At 38.0% G+C, this 15,365-nt stretch overlaps 1 protein-coding gene across 1 annotated transcript; it reads left to right on the top strand.

The window, feature by feature from the left end:
- Positions 1 to 12,230: 12,230 nt before the first annotated feature.
- On the top strand, positions 12,231 to 13,169 carry LOC102244556 (olfactory receptor 4S2-like). Its single transcript, XM_005856944.1, has one exon. The coding sequence runs from the start codon at positions 12,231 to 12,233 to the stop codon at positions 13,167 to 13,169; it is 939 nt and encodes a 312-aa protein (XP_005857006.1).
- The last annotated feature ends 2,196 nt before the right edge of the window (positions 13,170 to 15,365 follow it).

Raw genomic sequence — 15,365 nt, 5'->3', positions numbered from 1 at the left:
GCTACGGCTCTCTGAATTTCAATATAACATAAGCTCACTTCCAGGATCTGCCTGAGTCTCTTCCTTGGGTCTGTCCTCCTGAGGTTGGATCATACTGATGTGTGTGCACGTGTAGCTGAGGGGCACTGTATGTAAAGTGTGTGGGTAGAGCCATCTGGGATGCAGAGTCCACATTCATACACGGGGACTTCTTGTGCTGGGATTTGGAGCCAGGAGAAGAGGTGGGCTGGGGACTGAGAATCAACGCTTGCTCTTCCCACACTGCCATGCCTGTTGTATATTTCAAGGAGTCTAAAGGTTTTAAATTTGAAACTGGACTTCCAGTAATTCCAAGAGTATGAGAACACTATTCTCTCAGTATGTTTTCAGGCTTTGTTAGAGACAGGACATTTAAAGTTTATTACTTTGATTTATAGTTTTTATATATATGTACCTGGGTTCCATTTATATTCTTGCTCTGAGTCCCATAGATACTTGGGGTGGGTCTTCCCCTTCTTTCCAGCTCTTGTGGTCCGTGGGCTACTGAAATAACTAAAAGGAGACAGAGACAAGCCTGCTTTATGTGATCATGGGAGGATTATTGACTTCATATTTTCAGAACACATGGGAATTAAGAATGAACATTTATAGCCTAGCTTCAATGAGCCAATAATAGTGAGGGAAATAATAGTAAAGAGGCCAATAAGAATAAGGAAAAGTAGTGTTTTATTTGTTATTGTTGTTGTGTTGGGTTAGTAGTCCAATACAGCAATACTTAGAACCACTATACCACTTTCTTCCCCCAACTTTGAGTAAATTGTGCAAAATTATATGAAAATGACCTAAATATTTATTAAATAGTTATTTACCAGTTACCCTTTAATATAGTTTTATAAGGAACAATTTACTGGGGATTTTTAGAAGGAGAAGTTTTTCCCTTTAAAATTCTTAGAAACTAGGAAGTATTATTGGAAAGAAATCAGCATGCTATCACATTTACCCCTAATTTAGAAAAAACATTTCCTGGGAGATGTTCCTCTAATGGATAACTCATAGTGGTTTTTTGGATATTTTAATATTCATTTTAATTTGTTATCCATCTATTAATCTAACAACTGTTTGCCGAGTGTCTTTTATGTTCCTGGAAATGTGTGAGACATCTTTCATTTGGGTGTTCCCCCATGCATCAATAGACCACTGAATTAAAGATCTAATTAAAGATCTCTCAGTATTCACAAGAGGAAGGTAAATAGCATTCTAAGACAATATGTGAGCCTAGATGACTGGGGAGTAGAGCAGAGAGGTCAGAAGCATGAATTCTGTAGTCAAGTAGCCTCATCATGATCCAATTCCATCACTTCCCAGAGGGCAAGTGACTTAAACTCTCAGCACCCCTTTGACTGTAAAATAAACAATAGTATCTGCTTCACAGGATTCTCAGCAAAACTAAACAAAATAATAATTGTTAAGCTCTAATAAGCGTGATTGCATATGGTCAGAACTCAATAAATATTGACTGCTTATGTTATTATTGCTAATTGTTCTGTGACATTAGAAGGGAAATAGAGACTGAAAGAAGACTGCACAATTGTTTGATCTTAGAGAACCACCGGACAAAATAATGAACTAGAGCTTTTGACTCCAGCCCCTGCCATGTGACAGTAAAAGCCCTACCTCCCCCATCCATATTAAAATCAGCCCCCAAACAAGACATTTCCTGTTAGGTGATAGTATATGCTTCCACAAAATTATGTAAAAAGTCACATTTATAAGTTCTTTTTTAAAATTAAATGTTCTGTGTTCTTGGGATAAGTATCTGCTCAGGTCCTACACCCATTTTTTTTAAAATTTGGATTGTTTGTTTGTTTGGTGTTGAGTTGTATGAGTTCTTTATATATTTTGGATATTAATCCCTTGTTGGAGCTGTTGTTTGCAAATATCTTCTCCCATTCGGTTGGTTGCCTTTTTGTTTTGTTGTCAGTTTCCTTTACTATGCAGAACTTTTTAGTTTGATATAGTTCCATTTATTTATTTTTTGCTTTGTTGCTACACAAAACTAGCCTCAAAAATTTTAATGAGATTGAAATCATACCAAGAATATTTGCCAACCACAGGCTTTAAAATTAGAAATCAACTGCAAAAAGGAAGAAAAAGTCCCCCACAAATATGTGGACATTAAGCAACATGCTATTAAAAAATGGTTGTGTCAAAGAAGAAATAAAAGATGAGGTCAAAATATGTAGAGAGACAAATGAGCATGACAATACAACATATAAAAACTTTTGGTATGCAAAGCAGTAATAAGAGGGAAGTTTATATCATTTCAGGCCTATCTCAAGAAACAAGAAAACCCCCAAATAAACACTATAACATTACTTCTTAAAGAACTAGAAAAAGAAGAACAAAAGCAGCTGAAGTCAGCAGAAGAAATGAAATAGTAAAAATTATAGCAGAATTGAATGTAATAGAGAACAAAAAGACCATCATTTTAAAATTTAAATAATTAAAAACATTTTTAGAATAATTTTAAATTTACAGAAAAGTTGCAAAGATAGTACATAGAGTTTTTGCATACCTAACTCCATTTCTCCTTTTGTTGACATCTTATATTACTCTGGTATATTTGTCACAATTAATGAGCAAATACTGATACATTATTATCAACTAAACTCCATATTTTATTTATATTTCAATAGTTTTTACTTACTGAATAGGCTTACCCAAATTATCTAGCTTTATTATCATGGTAGTTATTGATTTATTGTCTTTATGCTCTTTATGTTCCTAAGAAGCATTTTGCAATTATTCCATGAACAAACACAGGCAGGTGATGAGTTTCTTTTACTTAAAGGAAATGGCAATATATATTATGTAAATACAGTGCAGTCAGTTTCTATCTCTTCAGTGAATACTGGTATACAGTGCAGTCCTTGCTCAGGCTAAAATCAAACTAACTGCAGCTGGGTTGGGGAGCCCCAAACCTATCAACAAAAGGCCCAAGACCTGGCACCAGCACCAGCCTGCCTTGCTTCATAGCTGGGCTTCATCTGGGCACTTCCAAACCTAATACAAAGAGGAGAAATCTGCAGATCTCTCTGTAGCTCCTGCTGGGTGGCCCCAGGCAGTGGCTGACTTTGCACTTCCCTGGAGACCCAAGAGCCAGTGTACAAAGTGGTCAGTGTCAGACCATATCAGATTACAACTCTACACATCCATAAGAGACACACTCAAGGGACAGAATTAGTGAGCACCAAAGGCCCACTGAAGCAAGTCCTGCCCCATAAGGGTGTCTTCTGCATAGCAGCTCTTCCATTGTAGACACAGTTGGTTCTCATAGCCAATTGTCCTAAAGGTCAATTCCTCCCAGTGACACCAACAGCAATCAAGTCTCAACTACTATAAGACTGTGCTTACAGCCAACAAAGGGGGGCACCTAGAGGGCCCCGCTCAGGTGACTGGGGAGGCTGAGCCACTGGGCTCTATAGGACACCTACTACACAAGGCCACTCTACTGACTCAAGGAGACATAGCAGCTCTACCCAATACATAGAAACAGATACAGGGAAGCAGCCATGATGAGGAGACAAAGAAACATGTCACAAATGAAAGAAGTAGAAGAAAGCAAACTACAGGATATAGAGTTCAAAACCACGGTTATAAGGTTACTCAAGAATCTCCTAGAAAACTCTGAGGAACTTAGTGAGAATGCCAAAAAAATGGAAAGGACCAGTCAGAAATTAAGCATACACTGACTGAAATAAAGAATAGTATATAGAGTAGAGGATCCTGAGAATCAAATCAATGATTTGAAATATGAGGAAGCAAAAACCACCCAACTAGAAGAGCAAAAAGAATAAAAAAATATGAAGATAGTGTAAGGAGCCTCTGGGACAACTTCAAGTGTACCAACATCCGCATTATGGGGGTGCCAGAAGAAGAGAGGGAGCAAGATATTGAAAACCTATTTGAAGAAACAATGACAGAAAACTTACCCTACTGAGTGAAAGAAGGAGACTTAGAAGTCCAGGAAGCACAGAGAGTCACAAACAAGAGGAATCCAAAGAGGACCACACCAAGACACATCATAGTTAAAATGCCAAGGGCTAAAGACAAAGAGAGAATCTTAAAAGCAGCAAGAGAAAAGCAGTTAGTTACCTACAAGGGAATGCCCATAAGACTGTCAGCTGATTTCTCAACAGAAACTATGCAGGCCAGAAGGGAGTAGCAAGAAGTATTCAAAGTGATGAATAGCAAGGACCTACAACCAAGATTACTCTACCCAGCAAAGCTATCATTTAGAATTGAATGTTAGATAAAGAGCTTCACAGACAAAAACAAGCTAAAGGAGTTCATCACAACCAAACCAGTATTACATGAAATGTTAAAGGGTATTCTTTAAGAAGAGGAAGAAGAAAAAGAAAAAGATAAAAATATGAACAACTAAATGGCAACAAATATATACCTATCAACAATTGAACCTAAAAATCAAAATAAATGAGTAAGAAATCTAATGAACAGAATACGTGAATAAAATAGAATCAGAGGCATGGAAATGGAACAGACTAATGATTCTCAGAGGGGAGGGGGATGTGGGGCAGGAAGAGATTAAACAAAGATCTTATATGCATATATGCGTTACCTATGGACACAGACAATAGGGTGGCGAAGGCCTGGGATGGAGTGGGAACCAGGTGGAGGGGGTTTATGAGGGGAAAAAAGAGGAACATCTGTAATACTCTCAACAATAAAGATTGAAACAAAAGAAAACAAAAATGACAACAACAAAAAAGAAATACATGGTACAGTATTGTTAATTGTAATCACTATGCTGTTCATTAGATCTCCAGAATTTATTCATCTTATAGCTGCAAGTTAGTACCCTTTTAACATTGTCCCAATTCTCCTTCCCCTAATCCCTAGTAACCAACATTCTACTCTCTGATTCTACAAATTTGACTTTTTTCAGATTCCACATATAAGTGATATCATACATTATTCATCTTTGTCTTGATACGTTCTTTTTGAGTGAAGAAAGGAAGGGAATAAAAAAAGAAGGAACATAGAAAGGAAGGAAGATAGGAAGGAAGGAAAACATAGGACAAGATAAAGTCCTTCATTGCAAAATGAATTGAATAGAGAACCCAGTAAAACCAGGACTCCCACAGTTAGCCATTTCCTTGTATAAACAGCCCATTTACTTATAAAGCAGAGGCATAGGATAATAAACTGTTGCCAATTAAAAAAAAGCACTTTATGCTGCAACATAATAATCCTTTTTGTCTTAAAAGGCACTAACAAGGTGAATGTTATTTGGATTACTACATATTTTCTATTGTATGGTTGTGCTATTCAAACACATGGAACTTCAGGCTTGAACTGAAAGTTTATGCTATAATTTAGTGATATATTTTATAATTGATTCCAGAAGTATAATCCTCATCTCCAACAAGCTCCCTTGACCTACTTACCTTAGAAACTCATTCATGTAATAGGACTGAGGCAGTATCTACACAGTGCCACTAAATTAAACATTGTGCTTGTCTACTTGAGCTTTAGCAAATCTATATATTTAAAACCCTAATATGCAAATAGGCTGAATGGCAGAACAACCAAACAACCAAACACCCAGTCAACGTGAATAAAATAGAATCAGAGGCATGGAAATGGAACAGACTAATGATTCTCAGAGGGGAGGGGGATGTGGGGCAGGAAGAGATTAAACAAAGATCTTATATGCATATATGCGTTACCTATGGACACAGACAATAGGGTGGCGAAGGCCTGGGATGGAGTGGGAACCAGGTGGAGGGGGTTTATGAGGGGAAAAAAGAGGAACATCTGTAATACTCTCAACAATAAAGATTGAAACAAAAGAAAACAAAAATGACAACAACAAAAAAGAAATACATGGTACAGTATTGTTAATTGTAATCACTATGCTGTTAATTAGATCTCCAGAATTTATTCATCTTCTAGCTGCAAGTTAGTACCCTTTTAACATTGTCCCAATTCTCCTTCCCCTAATCCCTAGTAACCAACATTCTACTCTCTGATTCTACAAATTTGACTTTTTTCAGATTCCACATATAAGTGATATCATACATTATTCATCTTTGTCTTGATACGTTCTTTTTGAGTGAAGAAAGGAAGGGAATAAAAAAAGAAGGAACATAGAAAGGAAGGAAGATAGGAAGGAAGGAAAACATAGGACAAGATAAAGTCCTTCATTGCAAAATGAATTGAATAGAGAACCCAGTAAAACCGGGACTCCCACTGTTAGCCATTTCCTTGTATAAACAGCCCATTTACTTATAAAGCAGAGGCATAGGATAATAAACTGTTGCCAATTACAAAAAAGCACTTTATGCTGCAACATAATAATCCTTTTTGTCTTAAAAGGCACTAACAAGGTGAATGTTATTTGGATTACTACATATTTTCTATTGTATGGTTGTGCTATTCAAACACATGGAACTTCAGGCTTGAACTGAAAGTTTATGCTATAATTTAGTGATATATTTTATTGATGATTCCAGAAGTATAATCCTCATCTCCAACAAGCTCCCTTGACCTACTTACCTTAGAAACTCATTCATGTAATAGGACTGCAGTATCTACTACACAGTGCCACTAAATTAAACATTGTGCTTGTCTACTTGAGCTTTAGCAAATCTATATATTTAAAACCCTAATATGCAAATAGGCTGAATGGCAGAACAACCAAACAACCAAACACCCAGTCACTATGAAGTTTGCTGACCACCATGGGGCACATGCAGAACATGGCGGGTGTTGGCCACGGCGGGATGGTGGAGCAGGTGAGTGGGGGCGCCAGACCAAGGCGGGGTGCTGGTCGCTGTCATCGGGGCAAGCCTCGGGTGGTTACTGGAAATTCTTTGCTCCCATGTGTTGCAGTCCTGCCTGGTGCTCACACCTATTGCGGGCACCCACACCTGCTGCCAGCACCAGCCCCACTTGCACCCACTGCCGGCGCCAGAGCCACCACTCTTACCCACTGCCAGCGCCTGGCGCCAGCCCCAATCACTCGGCGCTGTCAGTGGATGTGAGCAGTGGCTGCTGGCCCCAGTTGCCCCCCAGGGCTTCTCCACCTCTCGCTGCTCCTGAGGGGAGATTGGAGCCAGCAGCCACCTTTTGCATCCACTGTCAGCAACTGCCCCACTTGCACCCACTGCCGGCACTGCCCCGCTGGTACCTATAGCCAGTGCCGGAGCCGCCATTCGCAGCCGCTGCTGGCGCCCAGCGCTGGTACTGATCGCTTAGTGCCGTCAGCGGGTGCAAGAGGTGACGGCCGGCCCTGATCACCCCTCAAGGCTTCTCCACCTCTCCCTGCTCCTGAGGGGCGATTGGGGCCAGCAGCCACTCACATCTGCTGCTGGCTCTGGCCCCAATCACTCCGTGTAGTCAGTGGGTGCAAGTGGGACCAGCGCCATCAGTGCATGGGAATGGAGGTGGTGGCAGAGGGCTGCTGGCAGAAAGGGGACCGGGGCTGCAGCTGGAGGGGCTGGGCGGGGGTGTGGCAGATGGACCGAGATTCGTCCCTGTGCCCAAGGCAACCTCGCGGCCCACAGTTCCTTTCAAGGTGCATGAATTCGTGCACTGGGCCCCTAGTTTTAAAATAAAGTAAAATATTTTAGTAGTTTTAATAAACCAATATTTTGTTGTTCAGTTAGTGGTTCAGTATGGTGCCAAACTGTAGAAATAGCCTCAATATTTATCAACTACTTACCAAGTAGCCTTTTATATACTTTAATAAGGAGTCATTTAGTGGTAATTACACTTGCATTTTCTCTGCTTAACAATACTCTCCAGCTGCTACCCAGTCACTGGCCCAACAATTCCCTCAAGGTTGTAATGAGGCATAAAGCTTGCTTATGGTTTTTCTCTCTTGAAATCAGGAACATAAAAAGCAGTTCTTGCAGACCAAGATCAGAAGCCATGGTATAATGATAAACTTATAAAATTGAGAAGGGGTGAGGGCGCTCAGGACCTCTTGTTAGGCTGCAGGCATAATCTTTTTTGTGAAATGTAGCACATATGTAAAAGAATCATCACTAGATGTACTTCAATTTCTTTAGTGTGAATATCTGGAAATAGATCACATTTCTACCTCAGAAAAGTTTATTGATCCCATATCTTAGATTGTCTAGATCCAAGTGGTGGGACCACGCTCAAGAAGACAGCCGAAGTAAGTTTTCCAACTGGAATGGCAAGTTAGCCAGTGAAAGAGGCAAGTAAAATTTTCATTGATTCAAATCATATTCAAGGATAAAGAGGAATTTTTAAAAATTTTACCTACTTTACAACATATGTTCTAGTAATTCTATTAAATAGCGCAAAAAGTAGTTTTAAGTGTGTATAATATTATTTCAATTGGAATTTAGCCCTTGCTGTAACACTAATAGTGAAAGCTAGATAATTCAATTTCTTCTCTGCTCCTAAATTATTGGAATAAAGTCAAGTGATCTTTAAGATTCCTTTAACCTATATGAATATAGAGCTTTACATAAATCTAAGATGATTTGAGGAGGTTATTTAAAGGTATTACTCTAGAATATAGAGCTTTACATAAATCTAAGATGATTTGAGGTTATTTAAAGGTATTACTCTCAGATGAATGACTTATGTCAGGAATAGGGTTTTATTTATCCTTCTATATTTATAGCACAGTACCAAACACAGAGAATGTGTACAATAAATATTTATTAAGTGAAAAAATAAATAAATATTGGTGCTGTGTGAAATGTAGAAATATGTATATATTGGTCTATATTGTGTTGCATTAATTTATTTGCAGATGTCTCAAGACATTTGCTCAGACATAATTGCCCAAAGCGTTTACTGTGAAGCTTGCTGTTAGGGAAGAGATTCAGAATATTTGATCTCTGCCCTTTGCAAATTGCTCATAGGCGAAATTATGACTCAATCGCTTTACAGAGGATTTCAGGGAGCTATTTGTTCTATTTGAAATAATTTAGCTGGGCTCATGGTGGTAAATAAAAGAGCAACCTTGTTTCTTTAACAGTATAGATCCTTTTATAGCTAGTATATATTCTTTGGCATCATCCTAGAAAGGTCAAATTTGACCCAAGAACCTGGGAGGACCTGTGGAAATAATCAATCCCATGGAGGCTCTGGTCTATAGAGTTCAGATGTCTGACTCTAATGCTTTTGAAATTCCACCACAAAAGTGATCATGATCTAGATGTGAAGGTCACTTATTGCTTTATGTCTATTATTGTAACTATTATCTAACAGGGGAGGACTCTGAAGTTAACAGAAGTGAGGAAAATTGTGTTAAGATCACAGTCTGTAAGAGGCAGAGCTGTGAGTAAGCCCAGTTACTCTATCTTTAAATCCTGTGCCCTTTCTCTCAGTAGAAGAAAGTAGAAAAATCTTGGGTCTTAGACTTGGATTAATTTTTTGGGTTTCTAAAGGATACCCCAGATAAAGTCACGATTATCAACATTCTGGAAGAATAGAGCAGCTGCCTAAGCATTTTTGGGTATCTCTGCTAAAGACAGCCATGCAAGGAGATGGCCTATACTTTAAAGAATATATTTGAGAGAGTGGAAGCATATTAAAATTTTCTATAATTTTTACAAGCATAGAAATACACATAATGGGAATTAGGAGATGAATGGTGTAAGGAGGTGTTTTAAGATGACTCCTATCCAGGCTTCTCTCCCTTCTTGCAGTTGGCATGTTTCCTAGTTACTAAAATAGGTAATGATAATTATATATTTACCTACAGTGTGCTGTGTAGATAAGTGCTTTATGTGTAGCACACTATTAATCTATAGAAATTATGTGGTATGTGATATTCTTACCTACATTTTACACTTGAAAAAATTGAGGCCAAAGAAAGTTAAGTAATTTACCTGATGCCATAATGTTAGCAAGTAATAGAGAATTTGAACCTAGGCCAACTGGGTTTCAAGCTTCTTCTTTTTTTATTTTTTATTCTTTAGCAAATACTCTCTACTACCTCTATTGCTGTTGCCCCCCTGCCATGGGAGAGATCTTTCTTTATAATCCCTCAAATCATTCAAAATACATTTCAACTCCTCAACTTGTCAAACAAGACTTTATGATCTGGGAGCTCCTCTTTTTTAGCCTCATTTCTTGACACTTCTCTTCATGGATTCTGTGATGAGTCATATAAAATCTGTTGGCATTCTTCATAGAGGATGCTATGATGATTTGTACCCTTTATCTTCATATATCATATTCATTAGTCCTGGAATGTCCTTCCTGCCCCATCCACTCTTCTGTGCCTACACCCTGCAGTCTCTTCAAGTTCTACTCAATGAAGACCTTCTCTGGAAAGGTGTCCCTGACTCATATGGCTTTTTAACCTTTATCTCAGGGAACTGTGATTGTGAGTTTACACGCAAGCTTCCTCTATTTGATGGTCAACACATGTCAAATGAAATAATGTCTAGATTAACAGTTAATTCACACAACTTGTTATTGCACTTATTGTAAGCTTAATTTGAGCAAACTTGGGAACAAACTGTGTATGTTGTGATGATCTTGCCAGTTGCAACCATAGTCTTTGTCTCTAAAAATGGGATGTAATTTAAAAAAAAGACACCCAACTCTTCATAATTAGCAGAAGATAGGTGACTTTAATACCATCAAACTCAGGAGCATGCATATTCATTAAAAATAAATTTTGAAGTCCCATTGCCTAAGTTCAAATGCTAACTCTGCCAATACCTAGCTCTATAGATAAGAAAACCAAGATTCAGAAAAAAACAAAACAAAAATGGATTTAGCCAAAGGTACCAGTTGGTGAAGGTGCTCAAACTTGACTCACTCAGCTCCTGGGCAGTGCTCTTTCCACTGTCCATGCAGAAATGAGATGTTCCTACTAAAGATGAAGAATGGTTAATACTTTGCATGATTCAGAAGTGTTATCTTTATTCTGAACAATTCTTTCTTTATTTTTAAAAATTTTATCTTTATTGTTGAAAGTATTACAGATGTCCTTTTCGCCATGTAAGGAACTTCTTTAGATCTTGTCTCACAATTCATCGTTTCAAGAATTCTTTCCTGATTGCTTTTATCCAATAGTTTTTTTGTATGCCTTACGTATTTTTGTATATAGTTTGTATCTTTATTGTTGAAAGTATTACAGATGTCCTTTTCCCCATGTAAGGGACTTCTTTAGATCTTGTCTCATAATTCATCGTTTCAGAATTCTTTCCTGATTGTTTTTATCCAATAGTTTTTTTTTATGCCTTAGGTATTTTTGTATATAGTTTGTGAAACAGCATCAGACACTTATTTTGTAAATGCCATTTATAACATCATCTGTATAAAAAATTTATTACTAATACTAATTCTTACCTAAGATTGCAAGGATGGAAAATTATCTGGGGCTTTTTCAAGGCAAAAGGATTGAGGATGATAGGGATTACAATAACTTTTCAACTCTTTATAGCAACATAGGAAAAAGTATTTCTCTGTATAGTTTGACCACTCCTTATATATTCCTTACTGGCAAACAATATTGAATTTTTACACGCAGTCCAAGTCTTAGGTCTCAAACTGCTCCAATGTTGATTAGTAAGCATAGGCTGTTGATAAGCAGGAGGCCATTGCATATGCTATTTTCAGTCACTAAAAATGACTTAATTTCTAATTGTATTGAAAATTCCAACTTAATTTAGAAACTGGAAATGGAGTATTTCTCACTTGATTAAGTAGAATGTTATTATTTTAAAGTTCATCTGTATATATTATATTTAAAAGATTTAGCTAGGAATTTTAGAAATCATATCTCAGATTCCAACTTCTTTTATCTCCAGCTTCAAAAATTAATTTGTCCATTTAATAATTAATTTAAGTTTTTTATCCCAAAGAGAATTTCTGATATGAGAAAGAGGGAGGGAGGGAGGAAAAGAGAGAGATGATTAGGAAAAAGCCATGAAATTCAATAGAAAAAAATCCATATTCTCTAGATTCTTGTTTGGGAGAAAGAAACTGTCAGTCTAAATGTAACAGAAAATCAAATGTAAGTCAATAATGTGGTCAGAAAATTAATGAGAAAAATGTCCATTAAGACGTTTAAAAACTATGAATAACTTTTTCTACTCTATTTAGCATCACCTAAATATTTTTACAAGACTTGTTTGTTTCAGCTTTACCAGACTTACAAGGTTCATAAACACTTACTTACTTTTGCAGAGAACCAGAGCCACTCTACCAGTCTTACCTGGGTCCCCATGGACGTGGCCAACAATGTCACCGAGTTTATATTCCTAGGACTTTCCCAAGATCCTGGAATGCAGCAGATGTTCTTTGCCCTATTCCTCCTCTTCTACATCGTGACCACGGTGGGAAATCTCCTCATTTTGCTTACAGTCTTCTCTGTTTCCCGGCTCCACACACCTATGTATTTCTTCCTCAGTAACCTGTCTTTTGTGGATATTGCCTATTCCTCAGCCACGGCACCCAAGATGATTGCAGACTTTGTTTCCGACAAAAAGACTATTTCCTACTGGGGCTGTGTAACTCAGATGTTTACCTTCCACTTTTTTGGTTGTGCTGAGATTTTCGTTTTGACTGTCATGGCTTTTGACCGTTATGCTGCCATCTGCCAACCTCTCCATTATACTACTATTATGAGTGCCAATGTTTGTATTGTGCTGGCATCACTGTCCTGGTTGGGAGCCCTGGGTCATTCCTTTGTTCAGACCCTCCTGACCTTTCAGCTGCCCTTCTGCAATGCTCAGGTCATTGACCACTACTTTTGTGATGTCCACCCAGTTCTAAAACTTGCCTGTGCGGACACAACCCTGGTAAATATGTTGGTGATTGCCAACAGTGGTCTCATTTCCCTGGGGTGTTTCCTCATTCTTCTAGCCTCCTACACAGTCATTCTATTGAGTCTTCGGAAGCGGTCTGCAGAAAGCCGGCGCAAGGCTCTCTCTACCTGTGGGTCTCATTTTACTGTGGTAACTTTCTTCTTTGTCCCTTGTATCTTTATCTATCTTCGTCCATCTACTACTTTCCCACTGGATAAGGCTGTCTCTGTGTTTTACACAACCATCACCCCAATGCTAAACCCACTCATCTATACTCTGAGGAATGAGGATGTAAAGAATGCCATGAAACAGCTATGGAGTCGCAAGTTCTCCTTGAGAGAAAAGCAGCATGGGTAGATTGTCAGAATTGCAAAATCAGAGAACTAGCTGATACATTCAATCATGCCTAACATTAATAATTTTAAGGAATTGTCTCTAAAATTCAATTATCTCATACTTTTAATTTAACAGGAAATATTTCTTTTCTCTGCATTTAAGTGGGTTTATTTTTCCTTTATTGATTAAGGTATTACATATGTGTCCTTATCCCCCTATTGCCCTCCCCCCCCCACTCATGCCCTAAGAAACTGATGAACAAAAACAGATCCGTCACACCTCAGAGGGGAGGTAGAGGAAGGTGGGGGTAAGGGGGAGAGATCAACCAAAGGACTTGTATACATGCATATAAGCCTAACCAATGGACACAGACAAGTGGGGGGGGGTGCGGGGTGAGGGCATTTAGGTGGGTTTAACCTTAAATCTTTCCATATTGGCAAGGTTTATCCTCTCTTACTTCTAGAGTGGGAGAGTAAACACTCCTACTTGGTATTTCATTTAGTCCCTTCAATTCAAATCAAGCTCTCTTAAGCTATCATTTAATGATTTAGAATGGGGATACATGAGAAATATATCTCTGAGGAATCTAATAATTTCTCCTAAAATCAAAAGTCCAACTTGTCTATCCTCTCTCACTGCCACCTCTCTTTCTTCTCTAGTCTTCCTCCAGAAATATCCTATAATATAGTAGAGGACATAGATTCATAAAGAGAGAATTATAATACAATATAACAAATGCAGAACATGCAGACATAGAAGTATACACTGCAGGCATGGAAGAGGTTAATATGAACTGACAAACTGCACAGTGGATGGTTTCTGTATGAGTGGGAAGTGAAGAAAGGAGCATTTTACATATTTTGGTCTTGAGCATTTTTAAAAAGGACCTATTGGAGAATTCAAATACTCTATATCATCCCAGAATCATATTATTTTTATTAAAAGTAATCTTATTTTATATTTTTCAATACATGGAAAAGACTATGAGAACTAAAAAGAATTGACATTTGAACTACTAAAATTACTAAGTCAAGGAGATATATTTTTATTATAAATTCTTAGTTAAAATATTTTCTTTAAAAATATTTACTAATCATTTTTATTAGAATAGAATAATTACATATATCATTAAAATTAAAAGACAAAATGGATTAAGCACATTTTTTTCTTGTGTTCTTAGTAAAGTTGGAAAACATCTGGATATTCTCAATTTTTCAGAACAGACATTTTTGTCCTGAAGAACTTTCTAGATATTATTTCATTACTCATATCCTTCAAGAATTCTGCCCTGATTTTTTAATCTAAAATTTATTTTTTTGTACTTCTTAAGCATTCTGTATATATTTTATAAAATGGTATTACATGCTTATTTTTTCTGTTTATTGTTTAAATGTTTTTTTTAAAATCTCACTTCCATATATTGAGGGTATAAATAATGTATCTTCTTTGTTATTCCCCCCAAATGGCATAGTACTGGATGCACAGCAGATACTTGTGACAGAGTCTGCTGGTTGTTACACAATACTCATTGTTCCTTTTTTTTCCTTAGTAGCAGAGACTTAATATTATTCATGGTGACCCCACTAAAATATTGCATTTACCAGTATCCCCTTTGCAGCAATGGGGTGGAAAATACTATGTTAATAGTAGCTGGTGAATGGGACTTTTGAAAACTCTTTTTTAAAAAAAATATATTTTATTGATTTTTTTACAGAGAGGAAGGGAGAGGGATAGAGAGTTCAGCTGCCTCCTGCACACCCCCCCACTGCGGATGTGCCCACAACCAAGGTACATGCCCTTGACTGGGAATCGAACCCGGGACCTTTCAGTCCACAGGCCGACGCTCTATCCATTGAGCCAAACCGGTTAGGACTTGAAACTCTTTAAAATGAATAATCTGCACCTTCAGCCTTTTCATACATGATCACCACTTTGTTGCATTTCCCTATAGTTATTTTTATATTGCCTTTCCTCTACAAAAAATGAACATTCTATCCTCTTTATAAATACACTAGAGGCCCGGTGCACAAAAATTTGTGCACTCAGGGCGGGGGGGCCCAGCCCGGCCTGTGCCCTCTCGCAGTCTGGGACCCCTCGGGAGATAACGACCTGCTGGCTTAGGCCTGCTCCCGGGTGGCAGAGGGCACGCCCAATCCCTAGGTGCAGCCCCTGGTCAGGCTCAGAGCAGGGCCGATTGGGGAGTTGGGGCGCCGCCCC

This window comes from Myotis brandtii, unplaced genomic scaffold (genome assembly GCF_000412655.1).
Source record: "Myotis brandtii unplaced genomic scaffold, ASM41265v1 scaffold1056, whole genome shotgun sequence".
Taxonomy (NCBI): Eukaryota; Metazoa; Chordata; class Mammalia; order Chiroptera; family Vespertilionidae; genus Myotis; species Myotis brandtii.
The sequence above is the reverse complement of the archived record's forward strand: the minus strand, read 5'-3'. Positions and strand labels throughout refer to the sequence as shown.